At 40.0% G+C, this 20,171-nt stretch overlaps 1 protein-coding gene across 1 annotated transcript in view; it reads left to right on the plus strand.

Moving 5' to 3' along the window:
- Positions 1–510: 510 nt before the first annotated feature.
- Positions 511–20,171, plus strand: part of Efr3a (EFR3 homolog A) — an 85,894-nt gene continuing 66,233 nt past the window's right edge. The window contains exon 1 of the mRNA XM_052160438.1: positions 511–725. Within this exon, the coding sequence (XP_052016398.1) occupies positions 716–725 (10 nt within the window). The 5' untranslated portion in view covers positions 511–715. The remainder of the gene's footprint in view (positions 726–20,171) is intronic.

The following is a 20,171-nucleotide window of genomic DNA, read 5'->3' on the forward strand; positions in this document are numbered from 1 at the left end:
GGGGATTCCCTGGCTCTAGGACTGACCCAGATTTGCGATTCCTAATAGATCCATCAAGTAGACTATTAATGATACCTAGAGCTAAGAACAGGCTTGGCCAAGTGTTCAGAACTCGTTCTAAAGGAGGAGACCAAGTCCTGATGACTGGCTCACTTTGAAAGTTACCGGAAGCACCAGAGGGAATGACATTTTCTTCTGTCCCCTGAGAAACACTCAGCTCAATGATCTCCCCAGATAACCCTAGTGCATTTCAAAGGCATTGGGCTTTCAGACACTGCCAGATTTCCCTCTGGCAGTTAAATAGATCCAAATGGGAGCCTGGCAAAAGTCACTACACTCAAGACTATCGTCCTTACCCTCACAGTCCTAAAGTGACCTTGGAGTTAAAACAGGCAGCCTTCCAGCTGCCCACCCAGGTAAGGGCCAAGCCAGGCTGTCACCTCTTGGGGGCGGAGCTTTAGCGACTGGGGGGCGGAGCCTCCCGGCGGCAACGCGCTGACGTCACGGGCGTGGGTCGGCCCAACGCGTCGTCGACGGGGCGCGGATCGCGGCCGGTGGTAGCAGTACCCGGTCGGCGTCCGCTCGCTCGGCTATTCGTCCTCCGCCCCGACGAGGCGTCCGTGGCCGGGCTTCCGCAGTCATGCTGCGGTCGGCGCGGCTCGCGCTGCCCCTCTGAGTCCCGGGACGGCGGCGAGCGCGGCGAGCTCGGGTCGCCATGCCTACCCGTGAGTGTCGGGCCAGGCCGGGCGGGGAGCGCCTCCAGGAAGCGCCGCTTTGCCCTGAGTTAGTTTCGCTTAGACTTGAGCGTCCCGTGGGCGCGGAGCGCGGGATCTCTGTGCACCCTCAGGGAAACTGAGGCGGGAGCGTTACGAGAACTGACGGCGGCCCGCGGTGACTGGCGCGGTAACGGAGACCAGTGCGACCCGGGAAGCCCGGGCTGGTCAGCTCGCCGCGAGGCCCACCGCGACTGTGGCCCCGAGGTCGAGGCCTGTGCTGCCTTAGTTTGAGGGACTTAGGTCTGAGGGACAGACTGGAGCCCTCCCTGCGGCCAGAGGCCGGGTTGCCCCGAAGTGTGTCAAGTCTGACTACTTCTTGGCTGACTCAAACGCGGTTTTGGCTTGCCCGCCTGTGGTGGGACCCGGGCTCCACTCATAGCAAGCATCCCGGCTGTCCCATAGGGACGTCACCTTTGGAGATGACCCGGTAGTGGAGGCTTTGAGAGAGACACTGTACTACAAGGTACTACAGTTGCTAAGTGTGACCCAGATACTCGCGCAGAGGCTTTAAATGCTGTGGCCCACATTGATTACGTGCTAACTGGGTGCTTGATCCCGGACGGACAGGCGGCTAGATGCTGATTATGGGTTTGAGGGTCTTTGCAAGTAGTGCCCTTGTATGTGTGTCTTGCCACAGAATCTTTAAAGACTTGTGAATGTGTTTCTCGGAATTCCTAACTAGCCCTACCTAGTTCCTGTAGACATTGGTACAGGGATTTCTGAGCAGCTTCAAAGCACAATTTCTTCTAGAGTTGGGTAAAGATTTCTTTCTTAATAATAGAATGTTTTGCCTCATAGCTATGTCACATCTTTCATCTTCATGTAAAGGTCACTTTCACCCCTCCAAATACCAAGTGCGTACTATTTTACTTGCACGTTATTCTCTTTCTTACTTTATATTTCTGCTTGATTCCTCCAGCCTTGAGGACTATCCTTTGCCCATCGTGTTCATGATCATTATTGCCAGTTTATGATTCCTTATACTTATGTTCTGTTAGTTGACTATTTGGAATTAGCACCGTGCCAGTCTTCTTCTGGGAAAGGGAAGGGGAGAAAGATAAAAGGACATCAAAGGATGAGACTTCATGTGGACTGGCTTGGTAAAACGCCATTACCATTTTGCAAAATCATCAAGCTTTTAGTTATGTGCTAGCATTATCTAGTTTCCTAGAGAGGATGCTGAAAGTTACATTTTTGGGATGTTTGATTTACTCTGTCCAGTGAGTTTTGGGTGAACTCCAGTGTCAGATTGATGAGTAGAAAGTCAAGAGAAAATGTTCATGCCTCACTTGTCAGTTTGTTGCTGTGTGTCTCCTGTAATCGAAGGGAAATACTGATGTGGACAGAGATTTAGCTCTGAAATGGTAGCTCTTGCTTTTTGTCTCCTGATGGTCAGAGCCCTCAAGGTGTCTGAGATATTTCAGTGGGCAAGAATGCTTCTTAGACATCCTGTGTCTAAAGTAGACTAAATGTACAAGCAGAGACTGTGATGCCACCACTGTATTATGGTATTATGGATGCTTTTAGGAAAAGAAATTAGGTTTTTTAAAAATGTTATTTAGAAGCTCAGCCAGTTAACCTTTTACAGGTTTTAGCTAATGAAATGTAATGCTTTTCTACAAGAGTGAGGGGTTGAAGAGGATCGCTTTAGTCTCGGGTTCTAGAACTCTGCAAGCAGCTCACAGATAAATCATTCTATTGTTGTTTTTGTTGTTCACTTGGAATTGAAATGACATGGATAGAGGAAGCTACCTTCACATGCTGGAGCCACACTGGCCAAGCAAATGTGTCTCTAGGAGTATTGTTTTGTTGGAGTTGTTTAGTGAGCCCAGGACTCCTTGAGAAAGCAACTGGATGTCTGCAAAGAAGGTCTGACACAGAACAGCTCTTGTCCTTGTCATTCTGTGTTTAGTTTGTAGTTGGCTGGCTGACATCAGGGCTGGCATTAGATAATTTTTTTTTCCAAACGTAGACTATTTGTTTAATTTCAAAGGCTTTCGAATTCTTCATATTTGAGTTGGAAGGAAAGTTGAGGTTTCTTAATCCAGTCTTTTTATTTTTGAAGATTAGGAGGTAGAGGCACAAATTTTATTTTAATTTTTAATTCACAATTTCATTTTGTTTTTAGACAGTAGCTCATTATATAGAGCAGGCTAGTTTAGAACTTGTGATCCTTCTGCCACTGCTAAAGGGTTGTAGAAGTGTAACACTGTGTAGGGGTTTTAGTAAGGTAATGGCTTCTTGAGGTCATAGAGAAGAACCAGCACTTGAACACATATTTGGCCCCTTTACCCATTATCTACATTGAACATAGATAATGTTTATTTGCCTTTAGCCAGACTTGAATAAACTTTTTGTTTCTGTATAAGCTACATTGACAAAAATGTAAGATATGCCAAAATTCTATGAAATTTTTTTGTAAACTTAGACATTTGCTTATAAAAAAGTTCATCATTTGCCCAGATTTCAGTCTTGCTACAGGAATCTGGGAAGAAGATGGGATTCTGCAGGTGCACTAAGTAGATACTCCATTATAAAGGCATGGATTTAGGTCTAACAAACTGCTTTTATGGAAGGGGCTTCTTAGTTCATCTATATATCTCATGTATGAAACCGGGTCCAATAAGATGTGCTCTTATGTATGAGAAATTGCTAGATATTAGCCGGGGAATTCAAACACTGAACTGTTGTTTGTTATTAAACTGTTTTCGGCCTGTGGCTGATGCTTTTTTTGACACTTAGATACCAGCATTGCTATCTGGTTAGGTCTGTTAGACTGTGGTAATGTGGGCGTCCTCCCTCTTGAATACTTGAATAAGGCTAATTATATTTAACTGTTTTCACCGTCTTACAGATGAAGTGCAGAATGTATCCTGAAGGATGGGTGATAATTGAAGTTTTCAGAAACATATTACATTTTGTGTTAACTTTATATCACTGTGACAGACCTGCAAAAATACATCTTGAGAGAAGATTTAACTTGACTCATGGCTTCAGAGGTGTCAGTCCATAGTCCACTGAATCCATTGCTGTTAGACCCATGGAAGTATAGAAACGTGGCCAAAAAGATAGTAGAGGAAGGTTTTCACATGTAAGCTGTTGACATTCAACAGCCAGGAGACAGAGACGTAGAGGAAGCTTTAGAGCCCCACCCCACATTTATTTCTTTGCTTTAGTGCACTCATGTTTCATTTGCTATGTTAAAGCTCACCAGCTAGCAACCAAGCCTGTGCTGTATAGTCTTACCAATTTGACAGAATCTAGAATCAACTGAAGGACAGGCCCCTGAGCATACTCATGAGGCATTATCCTGATTGGGCTAAATGAGAGGGAAATACCAGTCCACGGTAGGTGTCTTCATTCCCTGGACAGGGAATCCTTGCTTGTTAAATGAAGGAAGATTGTTCAACCCCAGCATGCATTCTTCACGCTCTGCTTTCTCATTATGCATACAGTATATCCACTGCTTCAGACTTCTGTTGCTTTGAGTTTTCTGTCATAAAGTACTATACTCTTGAACTCTTGAGCCAGAATAAAGCCTTTCTTCCTTGAACTGATTTGTCAGACTATTTTATCACAGCAACAAGAAAAGCCTTTGAGCAAATGAGGTCAGTAGGCATTTAACATTGAGACCATAGGACATACATATTTATGCATTCATATTATTTGGTTTGGAGACTTGATGCTCATTCATATTTATTTATGTTATCGTTGGTCCATGTTTCTCCCCTTGTGCTCTCCCATATTTCCTCCATTTTCTCTCCAGCCCTCTTCCTTCACCCAGAGTTGTAGCTGAAGCTTTGTATTTTTCTTTTTGTTTGTTTGCTTGTTTGTTTGTTTCTCCTCTCACAGGATGACTTTTTCCTTGATGTTGCTTTGATTGCTACCTGGGAGACCTGTTTTTCTTTTCTTTTAAAAATAGAGTCTATCTGTATTCTTAGCTGGTCTGGAATGTACTTTGTAGACTTGGGTGGATTCATCAGAGATCTGCCCACCTCTGCTTTTTAAATGCTGGGATTAGCAGAGCTGTTTTAAAGATTATGCAAATGTTGAGATAAGGCTGGAGGAGGTGGGAGCCAGAAATGAATTAGTTTCATTTGCCCTTGTAGTGCAGAGAAATGGAATAGTTTCATGTGCCATTGTAGTGCAGTGAAGCAATTAAGGACTGAAAGTATGTTTACAATCACAGTGGCTATTTGTAGACATACTAGTACTTTCCAACTTACTGGGTTTTTGTTTGTTTGTTTGTTTGAGATATGTTGCAATCTGATGTTTTACCAGACTTTCCGGGATGTTTTTTGAGGTGGAAGAAAGTGGCACTAGATGTCTGCACTTTATACCATAAATGAGAATTTTCAGCCTTTGTACCATTGGTTTCTTGGACAAGCTCTTTTGATAGTGGTGGTGGCTAAAGGAGGAAGTAGTAGCAGGAGCCTCTGTTTTATAGAATACATAGCAATATCTTTGGCTTTTGTCTTCGAAGGCCAGTAGCAGTACTTGCCTCCTCCCAACGAACCCCACAGTTGTAAGAACCAAAATGTTTACAAACATTACCATATATTTCCTGGAGGACAGAATTAAAATTATAACCTCATTAAGAACTGCTCTAGTTCTAAATATTTAAATATTACAGATCAAGCTGTGCCCACAGCCCGTCCTGCTTTCAGACCATTAGGATGTTCGGCCAGCCTGTGCCCTGAAATGACTTCTAAACCTAGAGGCTCATACAGTTTCTAGGTCTGATCTGGTCAGCAGTGATTTACTTGAACTTGACCCTGGAATTGACTCTGATCAGGTTCCTTCAGGGAACAGGATGTGTAGCACCTCCCGTGCTGTATCTCATTTTTTCTACCAGGATTTAAGGAATGTTTTATGCTTCTCGGTAAACCGTCTGAATAACTGGACAGATGAGAGGAAAAAGCTAGTTTTCTGAGGGAATTTAGTTTCTTCTACTTTATTTAATTTTGAATGGGCAACTTAAAAGCAAAACCAGTGGAACCCAAGTTTCTCTGCTTTTCTAGGGCAATAATAATAGATTATTATTGTTTTTTTAATTATTATTACCAGTTTTCCCTTACCCTTCCACATACATAAAAGGGAAAAAAAAGGTCCTTTGTGGTTTAGTAGGCAGAGCTAGGGGTTGTGTGTGTGAAATGAGAAAAAATATGGTTGAACTCTGGCAGTGAATGATCTAGTCGTCATTTAATGTTTTTCTAGTAGTGTGTTGGGCTACAGTCGGCAAACCTCATTGTCTACAGAATAGCATATTTCTCCTTAGTCCACTAACTCTTTCCCTTTAGATTCTAGGTAGCGTAATTCTGAATTTAGTAAAGATGGTACCATTACTCCTGTATTTTCAGAGTATCTCTGTATCACCCAGAGTGTTCTCGTCTGAATAGCATTTTGATTAGAGGCTCCACTATATGTGTTCGTGCTTGCATGTGTAGGTGTGGGTGTGGGTGTGTTTTAATTATTTCCTTTTACAGACTCCATTTTGGTATAACCTTAAGGTTGTCTCCTGGGACTTTATGCAGGAATGACCATCCCATTATTCTATGGCAGTAGGAAGATTTTTATGGCTATTATTATTGCTGCAATATTATATACTATAATATGTAATAGAAGACATGAAAGGACCCAAGCAGGCCACCAACTACTTCAGGAAAGATGGCCAAGAAGATAGGCTATCAACATTTTATCCAGGTTAAAGATCTTACATATTTTGTTAAATGAACCCTATTGAGAATCTAATGAATGTCCTGATGATTGTTCCTCAGAAAAATGAAAAATGCTACTCCAAAGTTTCCATATAGTTTGAAATGACTTACAGACAGCAGAATTTGCTAGAAAAGTCAAACATCCCCACAATGGGGTGAAGTCTATTGTCACTCAACAGCGACATGCCATTCTAAGTAGTCTGCTTTTGCCTTTTCTCTGCTGAGTGTTACATATTTTCCCTCTTAATTTTTTCTTTACTTACCAAAATATTTTAATTATGTGGCCGAATCTTCAGCATGTTTTTGTAAAAATAATATGTATAAAGAATTCTAGCTCAAGAATCACTTAAGATAGGAGTTGAGGGTAGACTAGATAGACTTATGAGCTGTGATGATATTTACTCCAGTTGGCAAACGGGCAGCTGAAATCAGGAAGACTCTGTGTACTGTTCATCTGAGTCACGCTAGGCTATCTAAATCCTGAGAGTGTACTCACTATAGACATCACATTCTTCCATGGCAGGGCAAGTTGGGAGAGAAGTATGGTAGAACCATGACTAACTCTGGAGCTAAGATAATTTATTAAATTAAAAACTGACAGCATTATTTATACAAATCTGAAAGCAAAATACTATATAAACAAAATATTACATAAGCAAAAAAGCCTTATGTAGTTGAGTCCACACTTACATTTACTATCTATTTCATTAATAAAGAATTGCAGATTAAAAGTTGCTGGGGATTAGCTCTAATGCTTTGATTAAATCAGAATCTGTGTGTCCAAATGCTGAAGATCCTTGTCCCCTATTGGTTTTTGATAGATCAGTAAAGATGCCAGCAGCCATTGGTGAGGCAAAGGGAGCTGGGGTGGGACCTTTAGATTTGTACAAGCTATGAACTAGGAAAAAGCAGACAGAAAATTGCCATGACTCAGGAGAGAGAGATGGATCAGATTTAGAGCTGCAGAGGGGAGATCATCTGAAGTGTAGGAAGAAAGGGCCCCTTCTGGGCCTCACAGAAGGTAACAGCAGCAAAGTTAAAGGTAGATTTTAGGAGGTGTTGAGCCAGGAGTACAGAAGCTGTGGGAGGATTAGAACTGCCCAGTCTTTGCGTTGCCAAGACATTTCAAAAATAAGCTAATGTGTGTGTGTTTTCATTGGAGGATCCAAAGAGTTCCTGGGCGAGTTTGGAAGTGCTTGACCCATTGGGATCCAAAGTGGAGTAGCTAAAACTCACTGCTACACAAAGCCAAGTCATTTTTGGTTTGATAGGTTGTCAGAACAATAATATATAGAGGCTGCTGTGAGGTTCAATACAAATGCTAGAAGTGCAGATTAGTTCATTTTCTTTGGGAAGCAGATTAAAAATGTATTATCAACTGATCTAGGGTTTATATCCATTGACCCAGGGACTTCACTTCTAGGAATATATTTGTAAATTAATTTTTTTAAAAAAATTGTTATTCATTTTATTCATTAATCACTTTTTTTACATTTCAAATGTTATCCCTCTTCCTGGTTTCTCTTACACAAATCCCACCCAAACCCACCCCATCCCCTTTGCCTCTAAGAGAGTACTCCCTGCCCACCCACCCACTCCCGCCTCACCTCTCTAGCATCCTCTTTCACTGAGGCATTAGGACTCCACAGGACCAAGCACTCCCCTCCCACTAATGCCAGATAAGACAGTCCTCTGTTATATATGTAGTGGAAGCCATGGACCGGCTAATGTATACTCTTTGTTGGTAGTTTAGTCCCTGGGAGCTCTAAGGTGTCCAGTTAATTGATATTGTTGTTCTTCCTAAAGGGTTACAATCCCCTTCAATCCCAGGCTCAGTCCAAAATTTGGCTGTGTCTGCATCTGTCTTAGTCAGGTGCTGGCAGAGCCTCACAGGATAGTCATACCAGGCTCCTGTCTACAAGCACATCTTACCAAAGACTATCCAGATTTTTTTTGCATCAGAATGTCTTGAGAAAACCTAGAAACTTGTATCCAGTAACAGGGAATTGGTACATATTGATAATAGTACAGCCTTTGAACAAATATTATGCATTCATTGAAAATAGTACTCATGAAGCCACGCTATAGTAATTCCAGCCCTTGGGAGACTAAACTAGAATTTGAGGCAACATACTGAGGCTACATACTGAGATCCTGTGTTTAATCAAATTAGTCCAAAATAACACCAAGCAGACATATATACAGTGTTTTACATCCTAACACAGACTGTGCTGAAACTACCTTTCCTACTGCCTCAGTTTCCCAAGTGCTGGGGATTATAGTTGTATACTAGTATGCCTGGGGAATTTGTTTTCTTAATTTGATTTCCAGATTTTCTACAGTTAGCACTCTATAATTAGAAAAAAAATAGAGTTTAAAGTTACAGCTTTAATGCAACTTTTTCAAAACTCAAAATAAGACATTGAACTACTGAACAGGTTCTTCTTGTAGCCTGCAGACTAGGGGGGAAAAAACCAACCATATGGTGTTAGCTACGTATGAAAGCGGGTCCTGACATCTGATTGCTGTGAGATGCTGAGAGATGTAGGCTTCAGCAAATGCTTTACCGAGGCTGTGCAGTGTGCTGGTGAACAGGAAGCACAGGAATGGGGTAATCTATCATTTGTCTCTTCCTTTTGAAGTGTTTTATGCTTTATAAGTAGTGGTTTTAGTCTTGAAATCCTGAATGGGTGAGATGAGTCACTGTGGGGGAGTTCAGTTTATGGGAGTTGATAGTTTTTTGTGTCTTCTTTGGAATGATTGTCTATTGTGGAGTGTAGGCAAGTGGGATCACAAAGTGAATGTTGGCAGTTCCTGCTATGATTAATGTCAGACCTGTCAAAATTCTGCCAGACTCATTCAGTTCTTGAAATGAGCCAGCTCTTGAGAATGATCTGAAGGAAATAGGAGCTAATAGTATTTTTCTTCTTTCCGTGGAAGGCATCCTATTCCTGCTTGGCACCTTTGTCTCTTGCTCTCTAACTCTGAATGTTATTGTTGGCATAATTCTAAATTTTATTAAGAAAGGAACCACTTTCCCATTGTACCGCTGAGCAAAATTTATCTATTCTAAATTTAGTCATTAAACCATTTGTTCCTTAGCCTTCAGGAGTTCTCGCTAACTGCCATCATTTCCCCCTTACTTGGGGAGCTCTTCAGCTGTACCTTTTCTTTTTACAACCTGCACTCCAGTGCAGTATTTTCTGGATAATAGTAAATATTCTTCACACACTGCTCCCTAATGGGCATTTTTGAACTGCTGTCTTGATAATTCACTGCCTTATTCCTTGTGTGGTAGTTGCAAGTTAACTTTAAATGGCTCTCACTCCTGCTGAGTAGATGGAAGTACAAGGTACCAAGTTTGCCATTATGATTCCTGGAATCTCATGAGCATGCAAAATATGCTTGCTGAGAAATGAGAGGAGTTCCCATTTCATGACATCTAACTTAAATTGTTGGTTTTAGAAACTTAGTTAAAAGGTTTTTGTTCTTTTTTGTTGTTTTGTTTTTTTCCTATATATTTGACTCAATAACTGGGAAAAGATAGTATCTCTTAAGAATTTGTAGATGTAATATGTATGTAATCATTGGTTTTAGAGTTAGAAATACTTGTTAATGTATTAGGACAAGCATGTTGGCAGAAAAGGATAGTTACTTCAGGCCTTATGTTAACACCTACTTCAGGTGGGTGAAATTGGGCATCCAAAGAGAAAGGGCATTCAAAGCAGGGTCATAGCTATTGAGATTCTGGCCTGAGTCCATAAAGCTTTCTCTTTTTCTTGCTGGCCTGTGTAAATTTCAGAAGTTCATTTTCTTTAATTTACAGTACTGCTGAGAAGCAGATGGGTAACTTCTCCACTCCATGTCACCTTTCCCTTCATTCCACCGTAGCATTTCTATTGGCTTTAGAAGAGTGAAATATACTTGGCACAATGGACACAGTCTTAGCCTTGTAACACAACACTTCACAAAATAAAACTATATGGATCCCAAAAAGAGATGTCAGATAGAAGGGCCAGTTCTTTTCATTGTGACTCTATTTACAAAGCTCCATTCCCTTGTCTGGCATAGGATGTTTGCTACTTTTAACCCTCATTGACAGGTAGAGGAAGGGAAGCCTGAGTTGCTTCTGAAATATGGGTTTTCAAAATACTTCCTTCCATGCCAGGTATAATAATGTGAAAAAAGATGCCAAAGACATTGAGCAGGTGGTCCACCCAACATTGGTTGGAGTAGCTTTGTTTTTTGTTTTTGTTTTTTTAATCTCATTTGTATGTATTCTTCTATATTTAATTTCAGTAGGAAAGTGACATTGACTGCTTTTGATCCAGCATCGTAGGGGAGTACCAGGACAGAGAAATGGGAGGGGGTGATTGGGGAATGGGTGGAGAGAAGAGGGCTTGTGGAATATATGGGGAAGCAGGGATTGGGAAAGGGGAAAGCATTTGGAATGTAAACAAAGAGTATAGAAAATAAGAAAAAAAAGTAGATAGAAAATACAAGATGTTTAGAATCAAAAGCTCATGAACGCTGAGGCAAAACTCAAAGCAACTTAGCTGATGGCATCTCACCTTTTTTTTTCTACCAGTCTCCAGGACTGAATATATTATAGCTCTTCTATATAGTTATTTCTGTTACAGATGATGCAGCTGTGCTAGTGGATTTAGGGATGTTCTCTTTCAATTTTGCTTTTGTTGGTGAATATGTTTGGGACATACTTAGTATTTTAATGCCTACATTAGCATGGCATAGACAAGATAGAGAATGTAGGGTTGGATAAAGTGGTCCCTAGCTTCAAAAAGGAATTGATTATGCACATAGCTTTAATATAGAAGGAGAGTAAAAAGAAAGCCTTGATAATGGTGCTTCAGGAGAGAGTGTCCATGACACTAACAGGAAGATGAATCGATAATACTTTAAAAAACCAGAGGGCCTTAAATGATATGACAGAAATAGTGAGCATAGCAGAAAGGCTAGCATAGGGTAAATACTCAAAGTAAATCATAAGAGTGGGAAAATGACTGTACATTTACACACACACAGACACACGGACACACGGACACAGGGGGGTGGGGCTGGGGGGAGGATTTAGTAACTCTGTCTTTTGTTCAGTATCAGATAGATATCCTTACAGCTCTTGTCTTTGCTAGTGAAATAAAGTGTAATAGAGGAGCACAGTTTATTGGGGAAGAATGGCGGTTAGCAAATTTATCCTAACCAGACAGAGTTTTAGATGAGGGTTTGTGCTTATTTCCTATGCTAGTCAGGCTGTCTATTTATGGTAGCTTTTGAATAGTCCAAAGTAGCAAGACATAGTAGTAGTGACAGTCTCTTACAGTCTCACCTGATGTTATGACAATTGAGAAAATTTATGGAGCATCACAGAAGGTGTTTTAAAATTTTGGACTTCAAAATAGTTGTCATATTTCAGGCTCAATACATGTAATCCTGTACTTCTGTTCTTGACTGTCTTGCCACTGCTCTCTGTCTGGGAGAAGAGACTGTCAAATTATAGTAAGTGTGTGCAAACTGGTAGTTGTGAAGTTTGCAAAGAGAAGTTAGGGTACCTCAGTATGTATAATCTAAAATGAAGTGTATAGAACCAGAGTTCTAGTAGCTTATTCCATTGCTGCTGTGTTCAAGCCTCATTGCATTATGTATTTGTGAAAGAACTGAGTGGTTTTCAGGCAGCAGATGGGTGTCTATATATAATAAAGTTCTTGAGGAAAGGCTTATTTCAAAGACAGAATTGAAGTGTTTAGAGACTTGTCTGTCACTAAGAGCATTAGTCAGCTTCATTGAGACTTTTCTCCTCTTATACTGCTGATACTGCTCTCTCTTCCTTCCCTGTGAGCTCCTTGGTGTGGTGTGGTGTGGTGTGGTGTGGTGTGGTGTGGTGTGGTGATCAGGATCTGTTTGCTCTTTAAACTATATAGAAGTATTGTTCTTTCTGTTGGGCCTTTCCTGATAGTACAGCAGCATGTAGATAAAATATAGAAAAATGGTAGTTCCCAGAACAATGGGGAGGGCTGAATGTAATTACATGTAGTTTAGCTGCTGTGCTTTTGCCACAGTGGCAATTGATTCAACCACTTTGACATTTCTGTCTAAAATTGTACTGTGACTCAGTGTTCATAAGTTAGTGCTTAATGGTATTTACACAGAGGCGAGATGATTTTCTATTGATCCTTTCCATTTTTAAGAGTAAACCTATTATTATAGGCATAAAAACTTTAAAAGTGCCACAAATACTTACTTTTCTAGATTCTTTGTGTATAATGCCACAGAAAATTGGTTGCTTATTATATTCCACCTTTACTTTTATACTTGAGAAATTTTAGTGCTAGATTGAAATCTTATTGTAGTATAATGTTTTATGATCCATTCAAAAATATTGATTAGAAAACTTCCTTTTACATTCTTGGAGGTTTTATTTTCCTCCTTCCCTCCCTCCTTCCCTCCCTCCCTCCCTCCCTCCCTCCCTTCCTTCCTTCCTTCCTTTCTTCCTTCCTTCCTTCCTTCCTTCCTTCCTTCCTTCCTTCCTTCTTTTTTGTTTTTTTTGTTTTGTTTTTATTTTGTTTTGTTTTGTTTTTGGATAATACATCATTTTGCCAAGGTCCAGCTTTGGCTTGGTGAGGGCTCTCAGGCACTGCAAAAGTATTGACTCAAAGTCAAATCATGGATTATAAGATGACAGTTTATATTCTGTCTGAGACGGCTTTCCAGATACCTCTTTCCCTGCCTCTGTCTCTGTCCCCTCCCCCCCTTCTCTAGATCTCTTTTTGTGATAGCTCTATCTTGCAATTCCAAAAATTCTCTTGGTAGCTCATCTTTTGCAGATCAAAAGCTCAGTCTTTTATTCACATGTCAATTCAGTCATTACCCTAGGTTCCTTTTTGATTATCCCATAAATCAACATCCCTTGAGAACCCCATTCTTTTGATTCTTAGAAAGAGACAGCAAGCACATTTTTTTTAACATTGCAAATGAATTTAGAGATCTGCCTGCCTTTGTAAGCACAGACAGTGAGCTAGCTGTGTGGGACATGTCCTGAGATTACCATTTCTACCATGCATGGACCCAGCATGGCTTTGTCTTAGGCTGACCTTGAATTTAGGAATCTGCCTACCTTTGTGTTTTTCTGACAAGCTGGCTTCAAGTGCAGCCTCCTCTGTTCTTTTAGGTCTATGAAGCTCCTTATACAATTCATATTGCATCCTTATGTTTTTCATAGTTGGGAAGTTATATATTCTTGAACTCATGTTTTCAGAGTTTTTTCCTACAGTCTTAAGCGCTGTTGTGAAGGTCTCAGCATTTACCATTTTGCTGAGACATTAACCACACCCTTATCTCTTGGACTTGTGTAATCTGTGATTATCCTGACATCATTAACCTTGGCAGAGAGGATATTCATAAAAGGAAGAACATGAAAATATGTACATTATTATATAAACAAGCTTTATGCCCACAACAACCATCAGCACTTCATGGAGGTCCAAGTCTGTTGACTCTGTTTCAGAGGCAGGAAATCATGTTACCCTTGTCCCTTCCACACGGCCAAGCAGGACTCTGCAGTATTTTTATTAATCCTTAGAGAATTCCATAAATTATGTCTTGATCATATTTACCCCTACTCCTGCTCCAACTCTTCCCAGAACCACTCTACCATTTGCCACATAGTGTTGTCATCATAGTTATTGTCATTGTTGTTATCCTCCTCCTCTTCTTCCTCCTCTTTCTCTTCTCCCCCCCCCCCTTCCTTATTTAGAAGAGAGTGTCTCAAAACAAATACCCTTGTCCTCTGGCTCATAATAGTCTATTCAAATCCTTCCATGATGCTCCTTGAGCCTTAAATGTAGGGGTTATTTTGTAAATGTGTTTATTGACCCTCCTACCCCATAGTTTGTTCTCTGGTGCAAAAACCTTTTTTTTTTTTTTTTTTTTTTTTTGATAAGCAAGAGCTACACTTTATAGTGGTTATAAGACTAGGTATTTAGAATGTAGTTACGCTTATACTATTTGAAAAAATGGCAGTGGAAACTTTTTCCTCAAGTTTGGCTGCCTCGTCAGCCATAAGCAGTTGGCTAATTTTACAGTGCATGTATGAATTACCTCCTATTGAGTGTACCTTAAGTCCAGTTAGGTTTCTGATGGTCACTCCCAGGATATAAGTGCCACTGCTGTACCTTTTAAAATATCTTGCCATGCTGGTTATTGTTACCGCTCATTGGTGTTAGAGCTGGATAAAATTATTGATTTTTTTTTTAAGTTGGCATTTGCTTAGCTCCTTCCGAAACTATCAGAGATAGTTCTCAACGAGGAGGTCTTCAGGCCAAATCCAGATTGATTCCTTCAGATCATTTACCTGAGATGTGGGGTGTCTTCAGCAATAGGGTGTTACCTTCATTTCTGGAAGGCGCTGAGAGGAACAACAATATAGATGGTCTGGGGCATTCTCCTGGACTTCCCTCAACAACAGCTCAGAAGGAGCCTTTCCATGCCTGGTACTGGAGGGTGGTATTAAATGGCATAACTTCAATTAAACTATACATAGCACCCCCTCCCCACAAACACAATACCTGTAAAGTAGCCATAAAATAATATAATTCTCTTGGCTTTTTCAAAATCCTTAATGTGATTTATCCCTTTCCCACCTCTCTTCCTCTGTGTGGTCGGTCATTCCTTCTCCTTTCTCATTAGGTTTTCATTCACTTTTATCCCTGCTCCCCACTTCAGAGCAACTGTGTCCTGAGCTTTGGTTATTGTAAAAATCAGTCATTTATATATTCAATGGACACAGTGTATTTATGATAAGAGAATATGTACAAATTTGAGCTTTTGAACTTCTGACTGTATCTTCTGACAAATATATATATATCTTCTCATGTATGGCTTGGAAAGGCTTAGAAGACTGTTGCTGTAGCTCAGTGATAGCTCTTGCCTAGCATAGATAAGGTCATGAGTTCAGTCCCCTCATTGAGAGAGAAAGAGAGGGGAACTGGGGGAAGGAAGGGAGCAGAGGTAGGGAGAATGAGAATGCATACTCAAGGTTTCAGTGTTTGAGTTGGAAGTTTGGGGGAATATATCAAACTGAACCTTAAAGGTTGAAATTATGTTTTTGTTGAATTTCCCTATAGTTAAGCCTGCCCAACAAATTCTATGCTGTTTTTTCCTTCCTAGTTTAAATTTAAATAATGGAGATATTGTTTCAAGTATTTTATTTAGACTAGTAATTGAGACTCTACAATATAATTTAGCCAGACATCTTCCCCCCCACCCCAAAGACAGGGTTTCTCTGTATAGCTCTGGCTGTCCAGGAACTCACTCTAGACCAAGCTGGCCTCGAACTCAGAAATTCGCCTCTGCCTCCCAAGTGCTGGGATTCAAGGCATGCGCCACCACCGCCCGGCTAGCCAGACATCTTAATCAAAAGGAAAATCTTTTAACATATGGTGTAGATGCTGTGGGTGTTCTAGAATCTATAAGAAGAATCAGTGCTGTTGGTATATTAAATGTATTTCTTCTAAGAATAATCTTGGAATTTACAAATACTCCCACAGATTTAACACCTTTGTTACATTATGACTAACTAGGAAATAAAATATTGTTGAAATTTAAATAGTCAATTAGAAAGCTGTTTTGAAATTTGCCCAAAATACCTCATATTTTATTTGTCAAATATTCATAGGATTTTTAATTCAGAATAACCTAACCCAGCCTCATTATCCTGGCTAGACTCATGATAAAGACATCTGCAAATGATCCCTGTCTATGAAAGTATGATCCCTTATGCTCATACTTGGGAAGGGTTGCTTTTCCTTAATTCAAGGGTTCCTTTCTCAAAGCTATTTTACCTTGGTTTATTTAACTGGACACTCTACTTGCCCCACCGCCCTTTAAATGTTCAACTAAAAATTTGCAGAAAAAAATCAACTCTGATTTTGTTTGTACTCAAGTATTCATTATGGACAGTAGGGTAGCAGTACATTGATACTACATACATATTTGCAAAGTCACAATAAAGATGTATTAGAAAAGAAATTTTAAGCGCTATCATTTACAATATATACTTTGAAAAATTAATCACAAAGCGTACCTGGGTTTTATATGCACTAAGACTTTTTATGTTATTGATACATTTGGTCTCCCTTTCCCAAAGTACATTAGTAGGCTTGCTAAAATGATTCTGAAATTTCAGTTCTTCTAAAACTTTTAATTCAAAATATTTATGTCTGAATTTTTTTAAAAAGTCATGTAGTGTGTTTTTTTTTAGTTTAAAATCTGTAAAGTATTCATTTCAGACTACCGTAATTGGGACTGTTTTAATGTGTGGACAAGAACTAAATGGAGTCTTTGTCCTTAGGTTATAATAAATCAAAGGATTCCCACTCTGTAAATAAAATGAGCTTTACGCTTTGTTGGAGCTTGTGTGTAGATGGATTTACTGATAGAACTTGTATGAATGATTTGTAGAAATTTGTAAAAATTATTTTTTCTGTTTGTCTTGAGACATTCTTGCAGATGAACTATGGGTGGGAGAACCTTAGGATATCTGAGGTCCTGGATGGCAGTGGTCATTTGAGATACTGTGCAGTGGTAGTGTTCTCTCCACCTTTCCCTAAGAATTGCCTATAACAAGGATGGTTGAGTTTTGCTACAGCTCTCTCTTTCTGGTCCAGCACACTGGGAGCTACCCAAGTGACCTCTCATGGGGCTACCCAAGCGACCTCTCATGGAAGCAAGCCCCTCTCTTCTTGTTTTTTGATAGTCACATAGGTATCTAGGGCCAGAATTGAATTTGTAGCCTCTCTGCCTGTTCCTATATTCTTATATTTGTAGAAGTATTTTAGAATTCAGCACTAACCTGTAGTAGGAAAGAAAAGATTTCTGGAAGCATTAAATTCTGTAGACTGGTAAATTCTCTGGTAAACTTTGACTTCTCATTTTGCTGCTGTCACCTGCATGTTTGTGTCCCTGGAGCAATGGTAATCATTGTTTAAACTTTTGTAAGCTCCGAAATACTTTAAATATGTTGCTTTACTCTTCAAATAGATAGTTTAATCCCCCCTCTTCCCCAAGCAAATCTCAGGATATCAGTAGAGTATAAAGCCATAATTAAGAGCACAGGTTAACTAATTACCACATCTAGTTTTATATATGTCTTTGTATAATTTACCTTCCTGTCTTATTTGTGAAGTTTTCTATCTTAGGGTTATGCTGAAGATTTAGTAGAGAGAACCTAGATGTAGTGGACACTCAGACATTTGTTGACTGCATTTTGAAAGAATGAGGCTGGGGGACGAGGGATAGATAGGAGCTGGGATGTCTGGGTGGATTAGGTCCTGGAGCCAGTTAGAATCCTTGAGGCATCCACAGTAGTGTCTGGGTTTGGTGACTGTATATGGGATGGATCCAGAGGAGAGGCAGTCTCTGGATGGTCTTTCCCTCAGTCTCTGCTCCACATTTTGTCTCTGTATCTCCTCTTCCTCTAAGAAGGACCAGATTATCCATACTTTGTTCTTCTTTCTTCTTGAGCTTCATGTGGTCTGTGAATTGTATCTTGGGTATTCAAGGCTTCTGTGCTAATATCCACTTATCAGTGAGTGCATACCATGTGTGTTCTTTTGTGATTGGGTTACCTCACTCAGGATGATATTTTCTAGTTCAATTCATTTGCTTAAGAATTTCATAAATTAATCATTTTTAATAGCTTAGTAGTATTCCATTGTGTAAATGTACCACATTTTCTGTATCCATTCTTCTGTAGAGGGACATCTGGGTTCTTTCCAGCTTCTGGCTAGTATAAATAAGGCTGCTATGAACATAGTGGAGCATGTGTCCTTATTACATGCTGGAGAATCCTCTGGGTATATGCCCAGGAGTGGTATAGCAGGGTCCTCCAGTAATATTATGCCCAATTTTCAGAGGAACCGCCAAACTGGTTTCCAGAGTGGTTGTACCAGCTTGCAATCCCACCAGCAGTGAAGGAATGTTCCTCTTTCTCCACATCCTCGACAGCACCTACTGTCTCCTGAGTTCTTGATCTTAGCCATTCTGACTGGTGTGAAGTGAAATCTCAGGGTTGTTTTGATTTGCATTTCCCTGATGACTAAGGACATTTCTTTAGGTGCTTCTCAGCCATTTGATGTCCCTCAGGTGAAAATTCTTTGTTTAGCTCTGTACCCCATTTTTAATAGGATCATTTGGTTCTCTGGAGTCTAGCTTCTTGAGTTCTTTGTATATATTGGACATTAGCCCTTATCCAGATGTAGGGTAAAGATCTTTTCCCAATTTGTTGATTGCCATTTTGTCAAGTACTTGCTGACAGGAGCCTGATATAGCTATTACCTGGGAGGCTCTGCCAGTGTATGACAAATACAGAGGGGGACACTCAGCCAACCATTGAACTGAGCACAGGGTTCCCAATGGAGGAGCTAGAGAAAGGACCCGAGGAGATGAAAGAGTTTGCGGCGCCATAGGAGGAACCACAATTTGAACCACCCCTGAGCTCCCCCAGGGACTAAACCACCAATCAAAGAGTACACATGGAGGGACCCATGGCTCCAGATGCATATGCAGCAGAGGATACCCTTGTTGGACATCAAAGGGAGCAGAGACCCTTGGTCCTGAGAATGCCAGAACAGGGAAACAGGAGTGGGTAGATTGGTAAGTGGGGGTATGGGAGTGGGATATGGGTTAGGGAATTTTCTGGGGAGGAGGGACCAGGAAAGGGGCCAACATTTGAAATGTAAATAAAGAAAATATAATAATAATAATAATAATAATAATAATAATAATAATAATAATAAAGAATCCCTGAGGTTTCAAGATTTGCATTTTGCACTGTACCTAGGAAATCAGGGTTTGTGCTTTTGTGGAACACTGCATGTACTGATGCTCTGTTATTGTGTCATGGCTGCTGTAACCAAGTACCACAATCTGAAGAGTTCAAATAACAGCCAGTATCTGGCTAGCAACTTGGGCTAGAAATCTGAAATAAAGGTACTGGCAAGTTTGGTTCTTTGTGAGTCCCATGAGGAAAGTAGCTGCTGAAGGCCTTTCTCTGGTTTGTAGATGGTTATACACTTGTGATTCTGTATGCTTGCCCTTAAATTTACCTTTCTTATAAGAGTGAGCACTAATCAACTAGACTAAAGACCACCTTAGATAACATTTGGAAAGACCTAATCTACAAATTTGGGCACATTTAGAGGGAACAGAATTTAGAGAGGTTCAACATAGAAATTTTAGAGGAAGACTTATCCCATATCAAGTGTATTTCAGATGCTTAGTGAAGCAAATATGTTCATTCAATAGTGTTTTTATTTATTAAGCTTTGGTATGAACTGATGGCATAGTATTTTTCTTTTTCTAAGGTAGTATATATTTATTTATCTAAGCTTAATAAACTTTATCTTAATAAATAAGCTTAATAAACTATATCTAACTCTTGAAGAAATCTGCTAGAATTGAGCAGAGTCCTTATTTTCTTGCCTGCTGCTTTGTTTGCTTCTAACAGAATGGGAAAGGAATATATACGTTTGACTGAAATATCAAGGAATGAATGTAGTTCTTTGGAGTCCACATTAGTTTTTTGAATTTGAATTAATTTAAGAAATGCTACCTTTGTATTATGTACAGAATTTAAGTAGAACATTTACTGATCTTCATGATATAT

This window comes from Apodemus sylvaticus, chromosome 17 (assembly GCF_947179515.1).
Source record: "Apodemus sylvaticus chromosome 17, mApoSyl1.1, whole genome shotgun sequence".
NCBI classification, from domain to species: domain Eukaryota; kingdom Metazoa; phylum Chordata; class Mammalia; order Rodentia; family Muridae; genus Apodemus; species Apodemus sylvaticus.